Source organism: Solanum lycopersicum, chromosome 10, assembly GCF_036512215.1.
Source record: "Solanum lycopersicum chromosome 10, SLM_r2.1".
NCBI classification, from domain to species: Eukaryota; Viridiplantae; Streptophyta; class Magnoliopsida; order Solanales; family Solanaceae; genus Solanum; species Solanum lycopersicum.
Genome location: NC_090809.1, coordinates 25,965,422 through 25,981,473, shown reverse-complemented (window position 1 = coordinate 25,981,473; position 16,052 = coordinate 25,965,422). Strand labels below are relative to the sequence as shown.

General features: G+C 31.4%; 1 protein-coding gene across 4 annotated transcripts; it reads left to right on the top strand.

Moving 5' to 3' along the window:
• Positions 1 to 4,800: 4,800 nt before the first annotated feature.
• Positions 4,801 to 15,873, top strand: LOC101260882 (uncharacterized). Of its 4 annotated transcripts, none has more exons than XM_010329223.4 (9): positions 4,801 to 5,175; positions 5,258 to 5,324; positions 5,399 to 5,438; positions 5,520 to 5,652; positions 5,766 to 5,837; positions 6,744 to 6,824; positions 7,475 to 7,536; positions 7,621 to 7,715; positions 15,606 to 15,873. In XM_010329223.4, the coding sequence occupies exons 1-8, from the start codon at positions 4,948 to 4,950 to the stop codon at positions 7,685 to 7,687; spliced, it is 750 nt and encodes a 249-aa protein (XP_010327525.1). In that variant the 5' UTR covers positions 4,801 to 4,947; the 3' UTR covers positions 7,688 to 7,715; positions 15,606 to 15,873. The 4 variants fall into 4 exon arrangements, with proteins under 4 accessions (XP_010327525.1, XP_010327524.1, XP_004248843.1 ...); XM_010329222.4 differs by lacking the exon at positions 15,606 to 15,873 and adding an exon at positions 13,061 to 13,245; XM_004248795.5 differs by lacking the exon at positions 15,606 to 15,873 and adding an exon at positions 8,985 to 10,521.
• The last annotated feature ends 179 nt before the right edge of the window (positions 15,874 to 16,052 follow it).

Sequence of the window (16,052 nt, the reverse complement as noted above, 5' to 3'; positions counted from 1 at the left end):
AAACTGAAGCTAAATGACTAAAAATACTAGAAAGAAACTCATGATTCTTATCCTCGGATAATGAGGACTCACGACTGATTCTACTGAACTGGAGATCGAGAATCGATATAAGTGTGATCTAGATGTTGAGAACTTGAACCTACATTAGGAGAAGATGTAGCGCACGTATGCGTCAGTAACTGATAGGTTATGGGCATGTAGGATAGAGTAGAGCTAAAATAAAACATAACTAAACAAACACAAAAGCAAGTACTGACGGTCCGTACTGGTAGACCGTCGTTTGTGACTGAAAACTAGAAGTAAGTTGATCAATCGACGGAGTTGACTGGTTTGTAATAGTCGACTGACATTTGGGACTTAGAACTGAGAGTCAGCTGGCCATCGACGAAGTCGACTGATAGACCGTAAGCCAACTGATGGTCCGTAATGGTCGATTGTCATTTTTGACTTAGAACTAAGAGTTAGTTAACCCATTGACGGAGTCGATTAACGGACCATAAGTCGAATGACGATCAGTAGTTGCATTTTTTATACTATTTTAGATACAGGGTATTATACTTGTGTAATGCCACTCGAGTCTTATACATCATTTCACATATAGGGTATACTTTTAGTCACGAAAACCTTGGAATTTAGAGTACAAGGTTTAGAAAGGTCCTAGGATGTCTCATAATCCACGTCGAGTAGAGCTTTTTTCATTAGTGTGAAGCGCTCCACATCTATGAATAAGAGGCAATAAGATGCTTTGGGAATTCCAATTCTTTCATCATTCGTAAGTCGTATGATAGAGTTTAACTCTATATGTATCTCATAATCCATATCAAATGTTTTTTAGGATATTTCCCCTCAAAGAGCATACATTAGAAGGAATGTGCGGTAGAACGTTGAGAAGAAGCTCCACAAGTTCCGGCTAATCCTTTGGTCGAACAAGTGTCTAATGTGGAATTTAGGGATTCTTTTCAATTATTGGCTCAATGGCCTAAGCAAATATGGATGGTGTGGTCCCCGTGAACCCAGGTGTCGGTGTAACACCCCAGATTCAAGAAAGACCAAATAACAGATTTTCAGAGTTGCAGGTGCCACCGACGGAGCCAAAACCACAGCCTGTGAATGGTATCACTGACCGTAGGTACGGTCCATTGGCTGGCCACCCAAAATTTCCCAAGAAATCACAACCCACGATAGGAATTAGAGACTATGAATTGGACCACAATCTGTGGATTGTAACACTCAGCACCAAGTCTCTAAAGCCAAAGATGCCCAACCAGGACGAATCGTCGGTCAGTCCACGGTCCATCAATGGCCTCGTCAGATTTTAAGTTAGAGTTGTTTTGGCATTTTCCATATGCATTGGGCATTCAAACTACGTCGTTTAATACCTAAACTATGTCATTTTACTCAGTTTAAGCTTTATGATTAAGTCAGAACCTACCTAAAACCTTCATTCCAAAAAATCACCAAAACTTAGAACAAAAAAAAGGCTTCAGTTTCCTTAAGAACGCGCAACATGTTTTCTTCAATTCCAGCCCTAAAATCAAAGGATTTCTCCATTAATTTCGTCACTTGGTATGTGGGATTTCACTAGTAGGTTCTTTTCACCCACTAGGTCTCTAGAATTCAGTCAGATTCTTGATTTTCTATATTGTGTTTATACCTAGGGTTCTAAAGACTTGGAAATTGTTGTGATATAGCTATTGTTGTATTCATAATCGAATTATCATGTTTTCTTCTAAAGTTTTCGTAGTTTTTTATAATAAAACTCAGAACCCTAGTTGTATAGATTCTCTTAGTTCATAAATTACACTTGCTAGGTCAGTTAAACAGATAAACATGCTCCAGTTTTTGTATATTACATTGTTAGCTCTTAAATATTGTATTCTTAAATTTGCATGTCAGAATATTGAGCTATCTAATATTTCAGTTATGTTGTGTCATATACATTTCCAGTTGAGAGTAGGCTTAGTACCGAGTTGAACTAGGGTTCAGCATACCCTCTTAGTCCTAGAAATATGTGTCCCTGAAGAAGTATAAGTCTCCTCTATTAGGCCTCAGATTTTGTGACCACACTAGTCATACCTTTATACCTCGATAAGGTATATTGGGTGCTCTCGGTAGAGCATATACATCGGACTCTGTGTTTAGGTCACGTGGTTTTATGTCAGTTAATAGTAGCTCCCGTAGTCAGACTCTAGTGCACTTGACCACGTTTTCAGTTTATACTTCAGCATTCATTTTCAGCATGTTATGTTCATGATTAGTTCTTGGTCGTTGCATTTAGCTCAGTTTTCAGTTATATTCAACATTTATCTTCTATTCAGATTATATTATTGCTCAACTATATTTTTTTAAACTATTACCTATATCTTATGTGCTCAATACATTCCAAGTGCTGATGAATACTCTGTGTAACATCATGAATGCTACATCCTTTCATGATGTAGGTTCATTTACTTAGCATTCAGATCATGCTTAGATCGATTTTTTATTCGTATTCAACAACTTCATTAGTAAGTGCTCATGTTTCGAGGACAACAAACATGTGTTTCAGTTTTAGTCTTTTATATAATATACAGTCTTGCAAGAGTTAGCTGGTGCATGTCCCATCAACTCTAGTCAATGAGGCTTTTTAGACATAGTGGTAGAATCAACTTGAATTGTTGAGTTAATTTTTGAGTTGTTATTAAACTCCAGTACGGTTTATACATTTAGACTAGTCAAGGTTTTCCCCATTTTCCAGCTTTTTACTGATTTAGCTTTCGCATTAGTTCATATTTTCATTTAGATATCTTTTAATATGTTTATTATATGTCAGCTTCAGGGTAATCTTGGGGTCACTCGTGATCCTAGGTCTCGTGATACGTCAATAGGGTAGCCTCGGGGCATGACAGTGGGTACATCGACAACTAGAGTGAGGGACTTCACTAGGATGAATCTTTTGAGTTTCATGGTTTCAAGGTTGAGGAAGATTCTCAAGAGTTCATTGGTGAGGTAGTGTTGATGATCATGAGAGAGTGACGTCAGTGGAAAGGGAAGAATTTTCCGCTTATAAATTTAAGATTATTACTCAAGTTTGGTCAACTAATGAAAGGACGGGAGAGTGGTTGATGTGGATCCACTTGATTGGGAAAAGTTTAAAGGTGCTTTCTCTGATAGGTTCTTCCCCTTGAGATGGAGGAGGCAAAGTTACTTGAATTAATTAACCTTTTTCAAGGAAATATGAGTGTGAAAGAGTGTGCCTTGAAGTTTACACAATCGTCTAGGTGTTATAGTTGCCAACTCTAGGGAAAAGATGATCAAGTTCTTCTCGGGTGTGTTCATATGTTGGTTAAGGAATGTTGTACCGCCATGCTCATTAAAGAGATTGACATATCTCGTCTAATGATTCATGCTCAACAAATCGAAGAGGATAAACTTTAAAAAAAAGTCTAGGGAGGCAACGACGGAAAGGATTGGGGATGATGACTTTTTACATTCAAGGTTTGATGGACTTAATTTACTTGACTTTGTCAACGTGTCATGAATTTAAGATTTAATCCAAATTTAATAAGAATTTATCAATAAAAATTCACTATCTACAACTGTTTTTAATTTTTAAGTTTTTAAAATTACTAATTTAATCCCTTTTATTAACATTAAAAATTAGAAGTAAGGGGGAAAAAAGAAGGGGCTAACTTGTCTTTTTTTAGAAGAAAATTACAAACTTGGAAAACATTCTTTAGCTTATATTTTCCTCCTTAGACCATCTCCAACCCATCTCTATTTTACTCTCTATTCTCTAAATTTGGAGAGTAAAATAGACAATGAATTCTCCAACCACTCTCTATTTAACTCTCTATTCTTCAATTATAGTGAGGTGAATAGTAGTTCTCCAAATTTGGAGAACTACTATTCACCTATCTATTTTTCTTTTTGATTATTATAATATTATTTCTATTATATTGCTAATTTAAATCTTTATCATTTGTAATTATTTTCTAATACAATATAACATTAAAAAAAGTTACTACTTCCGCCAAATTAATACTAATTCTGCCAAAGTAATCATTTTTTATTTTATTTTTTAAAAGAAATTGTCACTTTGAATGTGTAAAAGTTATTTTAAGATGAATTATATTATATAAGAATATTATTTAACTCTCTAATATTTGTAATTATTTTCTAAGAAATATAACATTTAAAATATATTATTGTTTTTTAATTTTTATTGGTCAAATTAAATATGTAATTTAGATTATAATTATTTTTTCATTATGAAGTATGTACAAAATTTACATGATAATTCAAACAATCTACTTTTTATGTTATAGTGTTAAATTATTAAATTACACTTTTTATCTAGCATGACAAATTTTGATTCAATAATTCAAAATGAAATATGGGAAGTAAATTAGTACACGAAATAATTGGTTACAAAATGAAATTGTTAATTTAAACAACTTTTAGCTACACATAAAAAATAAAGACAAAAAATGCCAATTGTAAACTCCATAATATATTAATAGGACATTCATGAGAGTAACGTAATAGTCTTGAAAGTTGAGTACATATGTAAGATTTAAAATAAATTTTACGATAACACAATATTTATGATGTCAATATATTTAATCAATGATATCACTTTTATTTAAATTGTTTATATATAATATTTATCGCAATTTATCTCAGTTAGAATAAAATATAATTTTGTATTAAATGAAGAATTTGAAAAAAAAAAATTGGTATTACATAAAGATTATGGTGGATTATATTAAAAATAATTTACATTATGAAATAAAATAATAAGACTGACATAAAAATAATAATATCATATTGAGAAATGAGGAGAGAGAAAAGATTGGAGTAAATTAGAGAATTTGGATTGGAGATGGCTAAAATTGTGGCGTTAATTAATTTCAATGTAGTGGTTCGTTACCTTATCATCATCTCATTTCCCACTCTTAGCTGGTAATGGCAATAACTCATATCTATCATGTGCGAGTGCAACCCAGCGTGATGAAACCCTTTGACAAGTGTTATTTGGGTGGAAAAGTTGTGTTTGGGTCAAGAATCCAAACTTATCAGAACCCAGTACCAACCTTGAGTAGAAGAGTATTTGTTTGTAGGGTGTGGGATGCCCTAACAAGTGGTAACTCCGCTGTGATGGCAATTCGAAAAGGAATGCATCTTTTTAGACAGGTCAGGTCAGTCAAGAGTTACACATTTTTACTGAACTAAATGATTTTATTTGAAGATTATGTTGTTTGTTTGTATAATGAAGGGCGATGTGTTAGGGTCTTTGGTGGAGTTTGACAAGGCAATTCAGCTTGATCCTCGCCAGAAAGCATGTGAGCTTCTGAAATGAGTACCAGTTTCAACTCAATATTATCGTGAACTCACCTCACATCTTTTACTTCATCAGATCTTTGGCAAAGGGGGTTGTCTCTGTATTATCTCGATAGGTAATTGCTTTCCCAAATTATTATACTTTGAACACACTTAATCCTCATTATATTGCCTTAAGCTTGTTATTATCTCGTTAGGTATGAGGAAGGTGCACATCAATTCCGTATAGACGTTGCCCAAAACCCAAATGATACAGAGGAGTCAATATGGTGTTTTCTTTGTGAAGCTCAATTGTATGGAGTTCATGAAGCAAGAAAAAGATATCTTGAGGTAATTTACAAGAATTGCTGTTATTTGAAATACGGAATGATTTGACCAAGCGTCTCATTGTTGCCAATTTCTATTGTATGCTTCCTTACAAATATTTAAGCATCTGAGTGCAGGTTGGTAGAGATCCACGGCCAGTCATGCGAGAAGCCTATAATATGTTTAAAGATGGTGGTGATCCTGAAAAGGTGTTGAATGTAGTTTATTTGTTGGAACAAAGAAATTTAATTCATATCAGTAGTTAATTGAAGTTGTTTTAATGGTAATTTTCAAATGAGTGTTTTTCCCATGCTTACACAGATTATAGAGTATTACTAACTGAAACAGGCAATACGTTTTCTATTTCACTCCCTTGTTCTTATACTTTAACTCAACTCCTCCTTCATTCTCATGAACTTCAGTTATTACAAGCAAATATGCTAACAACCCAGCTAAAGCGTCTTATAACTTTCTCGGAATTCTCCGTTCTTGGGTTTCATTCTGTAAATGACCTAAAAGAACTATAATCAACAACTCATTTGTAGTTGCTATAGCAGACAAGTCTTATGCTGCGTATGATTTGACTAGTCTGCAATCTTCTAAAGTCTGAGCAGTTTTCATCAACGAATCTGTTGAGATTTATCTCAAATAATTAATGGAGGTAAACATTCAAATCTCAGAACTATGGGCGAGCAACTTTTGCGATGCCACCACATTGTTCCTTAGTTACATTAACAATCAATATCCTATACAAAGTTCTGCTTGGACTTAGAACTTCAGGATTTTCTCTAGTAATATATGCTTCCAAGAAACATTATTCTTAGAAAAGTTCATGATATATCTTAAACTGTGAGCCCGTGATACTTGGTAAGTTATGAAAGTGCTTCTTGGCGAAATTTATTTCAATCCAGCCTTTCTTATGAAACTTTTCAGAACTGAGAGTCTAGTGATTGTTACTAAATTATTACAGTTTTTCCTTTGAAGCATTATATTTTTAAAATGTCTACAAGTTTGTTCCAATGATCTATCTATACTATATTGTTTTGAGCTAGGCCGCCGTAACTTCACTTTGGTCTGAATCTTTTTACTTACACCATACAATTCTAATTCTGTAGCTTGTTGCTGCATTTCTAAGTGGACGGCCAAATGAATACTTCTATGCTTCTCTATATGCTGGCTTGTACTATGAATCACAGGTTTTTACTGATCCCTATACCTTATGTTCATTATGGATGATTCTTCGTCCAAATTGCTCTCGGAAGATTTGAATATTAAGCTTATTTTTACCCCAGTTTACCTTCACAATATATGCATTACTCTGAGAATGAACCTGTACACTCCATATTTTCTTATAACTAGTGTATGCCTCTTTTATTCTCAATAGTGGGGCAGAGTTACCACTTTGATAGATGTAAAGTGCAAGGGCTGCTTTTGATAGTCTTTTATGCAAGCAACTGAAGTGCCATCTAAAAACCTGAAATACCATCTTTCGCTGTGGTCACACATACATGTAGATAGTCATGTTATCTTTAAACAGAATCAAGATTTACCCACTACTTAATTTTCCTACGATAGCAAGTATGAAGTCAAAGGAAAGAAATATTAGCAGATTGGTTTACTTTATTACGATGTGGATGTTTTCTTTTCCAATGGAACTATATATGGATAAAGATCAGTTCTAAACCAAAAAAGGCATTTGAAGCAGAGCAAGCATTTGTAGGATAAAAATGGAACATCTCCGATGGTTTAATTTGTACAAGCATTTAGATTTTTTATTTTAGGCTTTGAATACTGGATGTCGAAATGTCTTACTTGATCACATATTTTGCTCTTTTTTGTTTTGCAGAATGAGCCAGATGAGGGTAAAGTTCATTTAATTGCTGCTTGTCAATCACCTTATGGATCAAGGTTTTTTTTAGCTATTCATTTGTTTACTCTTTAGAAATATATTTTAGCATGAAGAAAAGAATCCTCATTAATATTCATTATCAGGAGTGATGATTACATGGCTGCTCTTTCCAAGGTACATTGCAAATGTAGAAATTGGAACATCAACTAACAGAATACACTCAAGTTCCATGAGACAGGTAAAATTCTATTCCAACATTTTTCGAGATATCCCAATGCTTCAGCATGATACAAATTACACGTCCATTGATAATACCAGACCTTGACACAATTATATGGTGAGCCATTTTGTAACTGGTCAGTGACATTTGGAATTGGGATGTAATATAACTTGTGTAAACGTAGCTTAGCTAAAAGAAGATCGACATGTATGTTGTGTTATGCAAGAATTCCTGGCCAGCCTATGTCTGTTCTTATTATATGTGGATATTCTTGTTATTCCATCTCAGGATATTAGATTGTACTATGTTTAGACATCATTAGCATACATATATAGTCATGTTGGAATGCATGGTTGAGGTGGACAAGCCTGAGAAAGAACCTAAGCAGAGTATGAGTTTGATCAGGATTTGAAGAATTTGGGGTTGTTTGGTTACCGTATAATTTTATGGACAACTATTTTAACCAGTTAGAAAATTGTATTATATATATAGATGATATATTATTATATTCTAAAACACAAGATGAACATATAAGATTATTAGAAAAATTTATACATATAATTAAACATTCAGGTATAAGTTTAAGTAAAAAGAAAGCAGAAATTATGAAACCACAGATAGAATTTCTAGGAATACAAATAGATAGAAATGGAATAAAAATGCAAAACCACATAGTACAGAAAATAATCATCCTTGATGAAAATATAGATACAAAAAAGAAATTACAATCCTTTCTAGGATTAATAAATCAAGTAAGAGAGTATATACCAAAATTGGCAGAGCATTTAAAACCATTACATAAAAAACTTGGAAAAGATGTTGAATACTATTTCGACAATAAAGATAAAGAACATATAAGAATATTAAGAATTTATGTAAAAAATTACCAAAACTTTACTTTCCTGATGAAAATAAATCATTTACTTATATTGTTGAAACAGATTCAAGTGATCATAGTTATGGAGGAGTTTTAAAATACAAATATGAAAAAGAAAAAATAGAACACCATTGTAGATATTATTCAGGATCTTATACAGAAGTACAAATAAAATGGGAAATAAATAGGAAAGAATTATTTGCATTATATAAATGTTTATTAGCATTTGAACCATATATTGTTTACAATAAATTTATTGTGAGAACAGATAATACACAGGTAAAATGGTGGATAACTAAAAAGGTAGAAGATTCAGTTACAACAAAAGAAATAAGGAGATTGGTATTAAATAATATTAAATTTTACACTTACAATTGAGGTAATTAAAACTGACAAAAATCTTGTTGCAGACTACCTCTCAAGAGAAAGATACAATGAAAGAAATATTGGCTATGATGACAAATGTTTGCCAAAAAATGGAGAGAATAGAAACAGATGTACAAGTATTAAAAGAAAAAGTTAATAGTCAGCAGCATGACTCAAAATATGCGGAGCTAAGTCAGCAGCATGACTTAAAAAATGCGGAGCTAGAAAGTGACGATGGGAAACACTTAAAAACCAAAACAAAAAGATATATGCATCTGCAGGAAGCTCAGCTACAGCAGGAAGTACATCTACAGCAGGACAACCTACAAAAAAAGAGGAAACTAAGGTAAAATATACAAATACAAACATGAATAAATTATTTTCTAAACCATATACTCCTCAAAATATCCAAAAAGACGTATTTGTACCACCACAGATAAATACCTATAAAGCCAACTTAGATTCACAGAAACAGACATACAACCACATAACTAGAATGTATATAGAAAATATATACAAAATACAAACTTTTCTAAACAGGAACCCCAGACCAAAAGATACGAAAAACCCAAATGAAGACTACATAACCCAGTATCTACAAGGCTATAATAAGCTAATTGCACAACCCGGAACAAATCCAAACCTAGTAGCAACCTGCTACAACTATGGATTATTGAGTACTGTATATACAATAACGGGAGAAGAAGTATCCAAGATATCAGAATTATATAAAGCATTTTTACAATACAAGAGAGTTACTAAAGGAACTCTATTTTATATAATGTTCTATACAGCTACAATAGAAATACTATATGATGAGATCAAGCCTACAATACAAGCTATAAAGATTGGATTAACTAGGGAAATGATAATCCCTGAAAAAATAGATACACAAGAGGAAATACAAAAGGTGGATAATCCAGAGTTTTACGGAAATAAGAGAACTATTGGAATAACTACTATATTGAATGAGATAGCAAACAACTATTTGAACGAAAATGCAATATGGAGTTACTATAATAGAGATCAGACAATCATCTACTCCAACTGCAGGGAAATTCGAGCAGCAAATATGGAAGACCTAAGGCAGTGGATATTAAGCCTATTAAAAACCAGAGCAAACACCTATAAGAAGAGCAATTAGGAAAAATTTTATTTCTCCTAATTTGATGACAAGATATTAAAAATTAATAGGATAAAAATATCCCGATCATCTATGTTCAAAGTGTGAAGGAGAAGATAATAATATTCCAGATGTACAGCTAGAGTAAAAATGTAAAAGTAGTAAAAAGTGTATGTAAATAGTATGTGTAAATAGTATGTGTGTCGGCCATAAATAAAGGCCATTATGAAAGTATTTTTGTCGTTTTGTGTCGGCCAAAGATAAGGTGGCCATATGTAAAAAGTAGTGTCGGCCATAAATAAAAGGGTCATTATTATTAGAGTATTTTGTCGTTTTGTGTTGGCCAAATAATATAAGGCCAAATGTAAAGTCGGTCATTTTCTATTGGCCAAGTTTGTAAAATTATTGTATAAATAGAGGGCACCTCCCTCAGTAATAAACAAGCTACTTCTAATCAACTCTCCTCTTCATTCTCTTTTTCTTTCTTTCCCTAAAGATCTGCTTCCACCCCTCAAACTCCTATGATAGATACAGGAGCAGAAGCAAACATATGTAAATATAATTGTTTACAAGAAGATAAATGGGAAAAATTAAAAACACATATGGTAGTAACAGGATTTAATAATGAAGGAAGTATGATTACATATAAAGCAAAAAATATAAAAATACAAATATGGGATAAAATACTAACAATAGAAGAAATGTACAATTTTGAGTTTACAACGAAAGATATGTTATTAGGAATGCCATTTCTAGATAAATTTTACCCACATATAATAACAAGAACACATTGGTGGTTTACTACACCATGCGGAAATAAGATAGGAGCGTTTTACTATGTTCGGTAGAAGTTTTTTATCAGGTGGAAAAGCCAACATAATTTATACCATGTTTGGTTGGTAGTATGAGTGTCGGTGGTACTGGTACCGGGACTGCCGGACCGATAGTTATCGGAACCAGCACGGAATCGGGATCCATCAGCCGGAACCGTATCGGAATTGGGACAGAACGGTACCGATAGTTCCGTGATTTTTCCTATTTCCATTCCGGTCCGCCAGGGAACTGGTACGAAACCGGACCAGACCGGAGCGGTATTCGGGATTTGATCGGGTTTTTTTTTTAAATAAAAAAATAATTTTTTTTATTAAAATCAATTAAAGATTATTTTTTAAAAGTTAACAAATTATACTTTTCAAGGTAATTATTTATACTTTATAAACATCAAATTTTGAAAGTTTGTAAAACTTTAAATTTTAAAGACTTAGAGATGAAAGTTTAAAGTTTGAAAGCTTGAATATAATATATATTAAATTATTTTGAAATTTTACATCTTTAGTTTAAATTTTCAAAGTTTGAAAGTTCGAAAATTTAAATTTCAAAGTTTTAAAGTTTGAAAATTTAAATTTCAAATTCAAAATTTTAAAGTTTGAAATTTTAAACTTCAAACTTTAAAAGTTATAAAAGTTTTAATATAACTTTTAAAGTTCGAAAATTTAAAATTCAAACTTTTAAAGTTAGAAAATTAAATTTCCAAACATTAAAAGTTCAAATTTTAAATTTTCAAAGTATAAAAGTTTGAAAATTTAAAATTTCACAATAATAAATATTCAATTTAATACGATAATAATAAAAATTAAGGCATACTTTTATTAATATTAATTTGATAGTACAATGTGATTTACAAAAATATTAGTAGAGTATTAAAAGATCTAATCTACATAGCCACTTTTTAGGAAGGGTTCTGTTTGAATTAGATCTCGATTATCATGCTCATACTAATAGTCGGTGCTATGATAGAGATCTTTTCTTAAATCATTGAACATTTCTATAGTAAAGTTATCGGGAATTGATTGAATAGATAAATCTTCCATTGCTTCGATCCCGTCGTGACTATAATCTTGCATTATTTCATCAAGGTCACTTTGAAATTGGTCGGTAGTGGTTCACGACCCAAATTTCTTCTCTCGGCATTAATCAAATCTCTAAATGATACTGATATCTCCAAGCTATCTGCTGCTAGTGAATGCCTATGATCTCCTATTTGAAACCTTGTTGCACTAAAAACGCCTTCCGAAGCTACTGACGACGCATGAATAACTAATATATCTCGAGCCATCGGTTCAAGTTTTGGATATCCTTTGCCGCCATTTCTCCATCATGCTAGAACATCTTTAGTAGGTTCTGTATTTTGATTAAGATACGCATCTAAATGAATTCTATTATTGTGAGAAGTTCAAGATAAGAATCTAAATAAGCATCAATATTATCTTCATTAAGTCTACTCCTAGAACTTTCAGGTTCTTGATCACTTGATAAATTTATATTAGAATTGTATAAGTCATACAATTTTCTAGCTTCAAATTTTATACTATCTTTAACATTTTGACAACTAGGAATTTTATCTAATTCACTATCAATATCCAAGTTAAAATATATTTTATCAACCATCCTTGCACCTACATCTTTGTAATGAGGGTTTAACTAACAAGTGGTTAAATAAATTTGAGAAATAGGAATATAATATTTTTTAAATTTTTCAATCATTTTTTGAATAGTTTCTTGAAATTTTGGTTTATTTTTAAATTTAGAAGAAATCATACAAATATCAGGTAAAACATTACAAATTGATGAACTATAAAGTACAGATATTCTTCTAGTAGTGTTGTAAAAAACTTTTAAAAAATCTATGAGTTCATATATGTCATGCCAATCACTATCATCGAGTCTATATGACATATCTTAATTATGAGCATTCCAAACCAATTGTAACGGTTCTCTATATCCATAAGCGACTACAAGCATTTCATATATAGAATTTCATCTAGTAGAAACTGATTTTAAATTTTCTAGGTGGAAAATTTTATTCAACAACGATTTTGAAAATCTCTACGCCTAGACTTAACTTAAATATAAAATAACATGCATTTTCAACTTTCGTGCAACCGTTATCATACATTTGTATATCATCTCTAACAATCAAATTATATATGTGTGCAGTACACCTAATATGATGATCGTCATCATAAATAGGACAAAGAGTAGATTTTAACAATTCAACAGCAACTTTATTATTCGAAGTATTATCTAAGGTTATACTACTTATTTTATCACATATTTCATAGCTTTGTAAAATATTTAAAATAGTTTGAGCTATATAACAATCGGGTTTTTGCATTTGACAACATTTTTTGCATAATTCAATTTTTATCAATTCAATGTGCAATAACAGTCAAATAATCATTACTGTTTATACTACGACCCATATCAGAAGTAATAGCTATTTTACAATTATTATAATAAAATAAACAACGAAGATATTGAAAAGTTGTGCTTGATAATCCAATACAGCCTTTTTTTATTGTATTTCTAGCAAAACCTTTAAAATGTGGATTATATACAATTTGAATATAATGTATAAAATCGGAATTTTTCAGCAAAATCAAATGGCAAATCCATAACAAATATCATTTTAGCTAGTTCTTCAAGATCTTTTTCTCTACTACATGGACGAGGTAAACTAGAGTCAGAAACATTAGAAGGATTTAGTTGTGTTTGTACCATGTTAGTACCGCCTACTCCTATATTTTCTGGAAAGGGATACCGTTCTTTTTAGTTTCGGCTACCGCTTTAGCATGCAACAATTCATTTTTACAACAAGATATTAATGATTACTCAAGTGTCCCGTCCCACCGGATATGATTTAATCTATGTCTACATTTATTACAAATAGCTTGTGTTTATCGATTTTTTAGCACGTTCTAGCTTAGGCCTAGGATGTACGGGGGAACATGGGCAGGACAACGAAAGGGAGCGGGACTAGGTGCGAGACTAGGAGTATTAGTAGTCGTAGGTGACTCAGTTTCATCATCATCATCATCAAAAGTAGGCGTATTAATATAATCATCAATGTCATTATCATTATCATCATCTCGAGGCAATTCATCATCAAAATCACCAAACCAACGTAAATGTTCATGATAAGGATCTAATCAAGAATTACTATTAATATTAAACACAATATCATTAGCATGTGTATAATCCTCCGTATTCATTCTTACTATAGTAGATTTTTTAGTTTTAAATCTAGAAAAACTATCGATTTTTGAATTATCAGAGGATGTAAAGTTATACATATTTTGAACATGCTCAATTGCACTTTTTTTTACCTTTTCCTTTTTGAACAACATTTTTATCGGAATCCATATTCAAATATAAAACGTGAGTAGATTATATATAATACGAAAAATGTAATGCAAACAAATAAATAATCACAAAATAAATAAATAATTATTGCAATATAAATGAAATGTAAATTATAAGTTGGAACAAATGTACTGAACGTCTACTTACAAAAGTGGACGTTTATGATCGCCGAAAGTGAAAATGAAAGTTAAATTTTGAAGTTCCAAATTCAATTTTCAAAGACCAAAACGGCAAAATCGAAATTTCTTGAAATTTTAAGAGATCAAATATTAGAGAAGTAGAGAGTTGAGAGCTGAGAGAACAGAAGATGATTTTGTGAATTTGTGATTGAAAAGAATGAAAGTTAAGGGGTATTTATAGGTTGAGAAAAGGGTTAAAGTGTAATATTTAAAATTTTGGGGTACTAGAAAAATTAAGGTGGGTAGGGGGTGTAATTGGCTGAAAAAATGGGGAAAGAACTGTTTGGGGGGGGGGGGGAGGGGATAGTTGGTAGGATTCTTAATATTTTACAAAAGTTATTCCTGTATTAATTTTATATGGTGTTTGACTGTATTTTTTTTTGTATTCCTTCATAATCAATACAAACATAATTTATAAGGGAATTTATGTATAAGCTATGCATCATAAAAGGTGCAATAAGTTATGCAGATGTTAGCTATACATGTATTAAAATAGTAAATTACACTTTTACTCCTAATGATTTCTATTTTATTTTTTTTGATTTTTTTGTTTAACAGTTTACCTAACTAAATGTTTTCCTAATTTTTTATTATTTTTTAATACACGAACTCTTTTTTTTTCTGTTTTCAAATTGAATTCCAAATGCTATATATTATTAAAATTACAAATTGAATTATATCTATTTTTCTAACACATATGTTGATCATATAGTAGCGTTATATATTGTTAAATATAGGGATAATTGTAGGAAATGACAAACTAATGAAGGTAAGTATATGCAGTAACTTTCCTTTCAATTATTCCCTTTAAAGGGCAAAATATCGCTCAATTTGCTACAATAGGTCTCACCAAATTGTATAAAAAATTTCCCCCAAATTTTTTTTTTCTCTTTCCCTTCATATTTATACAATCTCTTCTTCTTTTCTTCAATTTCTCCTTAATATTATCCACAAATTCAATTTCAAATTTTTAACTTCTCACGTCTTGCGGTTTACTAAAGTATTTCAAAAATTTCAAGTACCCCCTAAAAACTCATTTAACTTTATTAATTTTGTTAAAAAAAATTTCAATTTCATCAAACTGATTCTTCACTTCACTTTGTAATCCCTTCGAAGTTTGATGATGAAATTGTTGTTAAAGTATCTTATCACATCCCTAGGATACTAAATTGGAAGACAAAAAAAGATTTTCTTCGTCAAAGCTATTTTACTAAGGGCATATTCAGAGATGTCAACAACCCGATATGCACTGCACAAATATATGTATAACTTTATGATCTATATAATTATAGTAGTATATATAACTGTATAAATACATGTATGAGTTTATGCTATGAAAAATTATATGTATAAATGTGCTCATTGTATTATTACTCATATAAGTTTTTGAAAATGTATAAATATACATATAATTATTTGAATTATAAACATAGGCCTATTGTTTATATAAGCTTATGAACTGTAAATTATACAGTTAAGTGCTTGGACTGTATGTACATATGCTTAATTGCTGACTCCAACTTCATGGAACTAAAGATTCTTGAATTACTCTCTGAGTATGGTCAATCAGAGCAATCTCCTCTGAATATAGTTAATCATAGCAATCT

Bases quoted from the DNA above. Each gene is read 5' to 3' on its own strand.
- LOC101260882 (XM_010329223.4), top strand. From the start codon at position 4,948: ATGGCAATAACTCATATCTATCATGTGCGAGTGCAACCCAGCGTGATG. The intron at 5,325-5,398 runs GTGAGCTTCTGA...TTACTTCATCAG, and splicing joins TGATCCTCGCCAGAAAGCAT to ATCTTTGGCAAAGGGGGTTG. The intron at 5,653-5,765 runs GTAATTTACAAG...ATCTGAGTGCAG, and splicing joins CAAGAAAAAGATATCTTGAG to GTTGGTAGAGATCCACGGCC.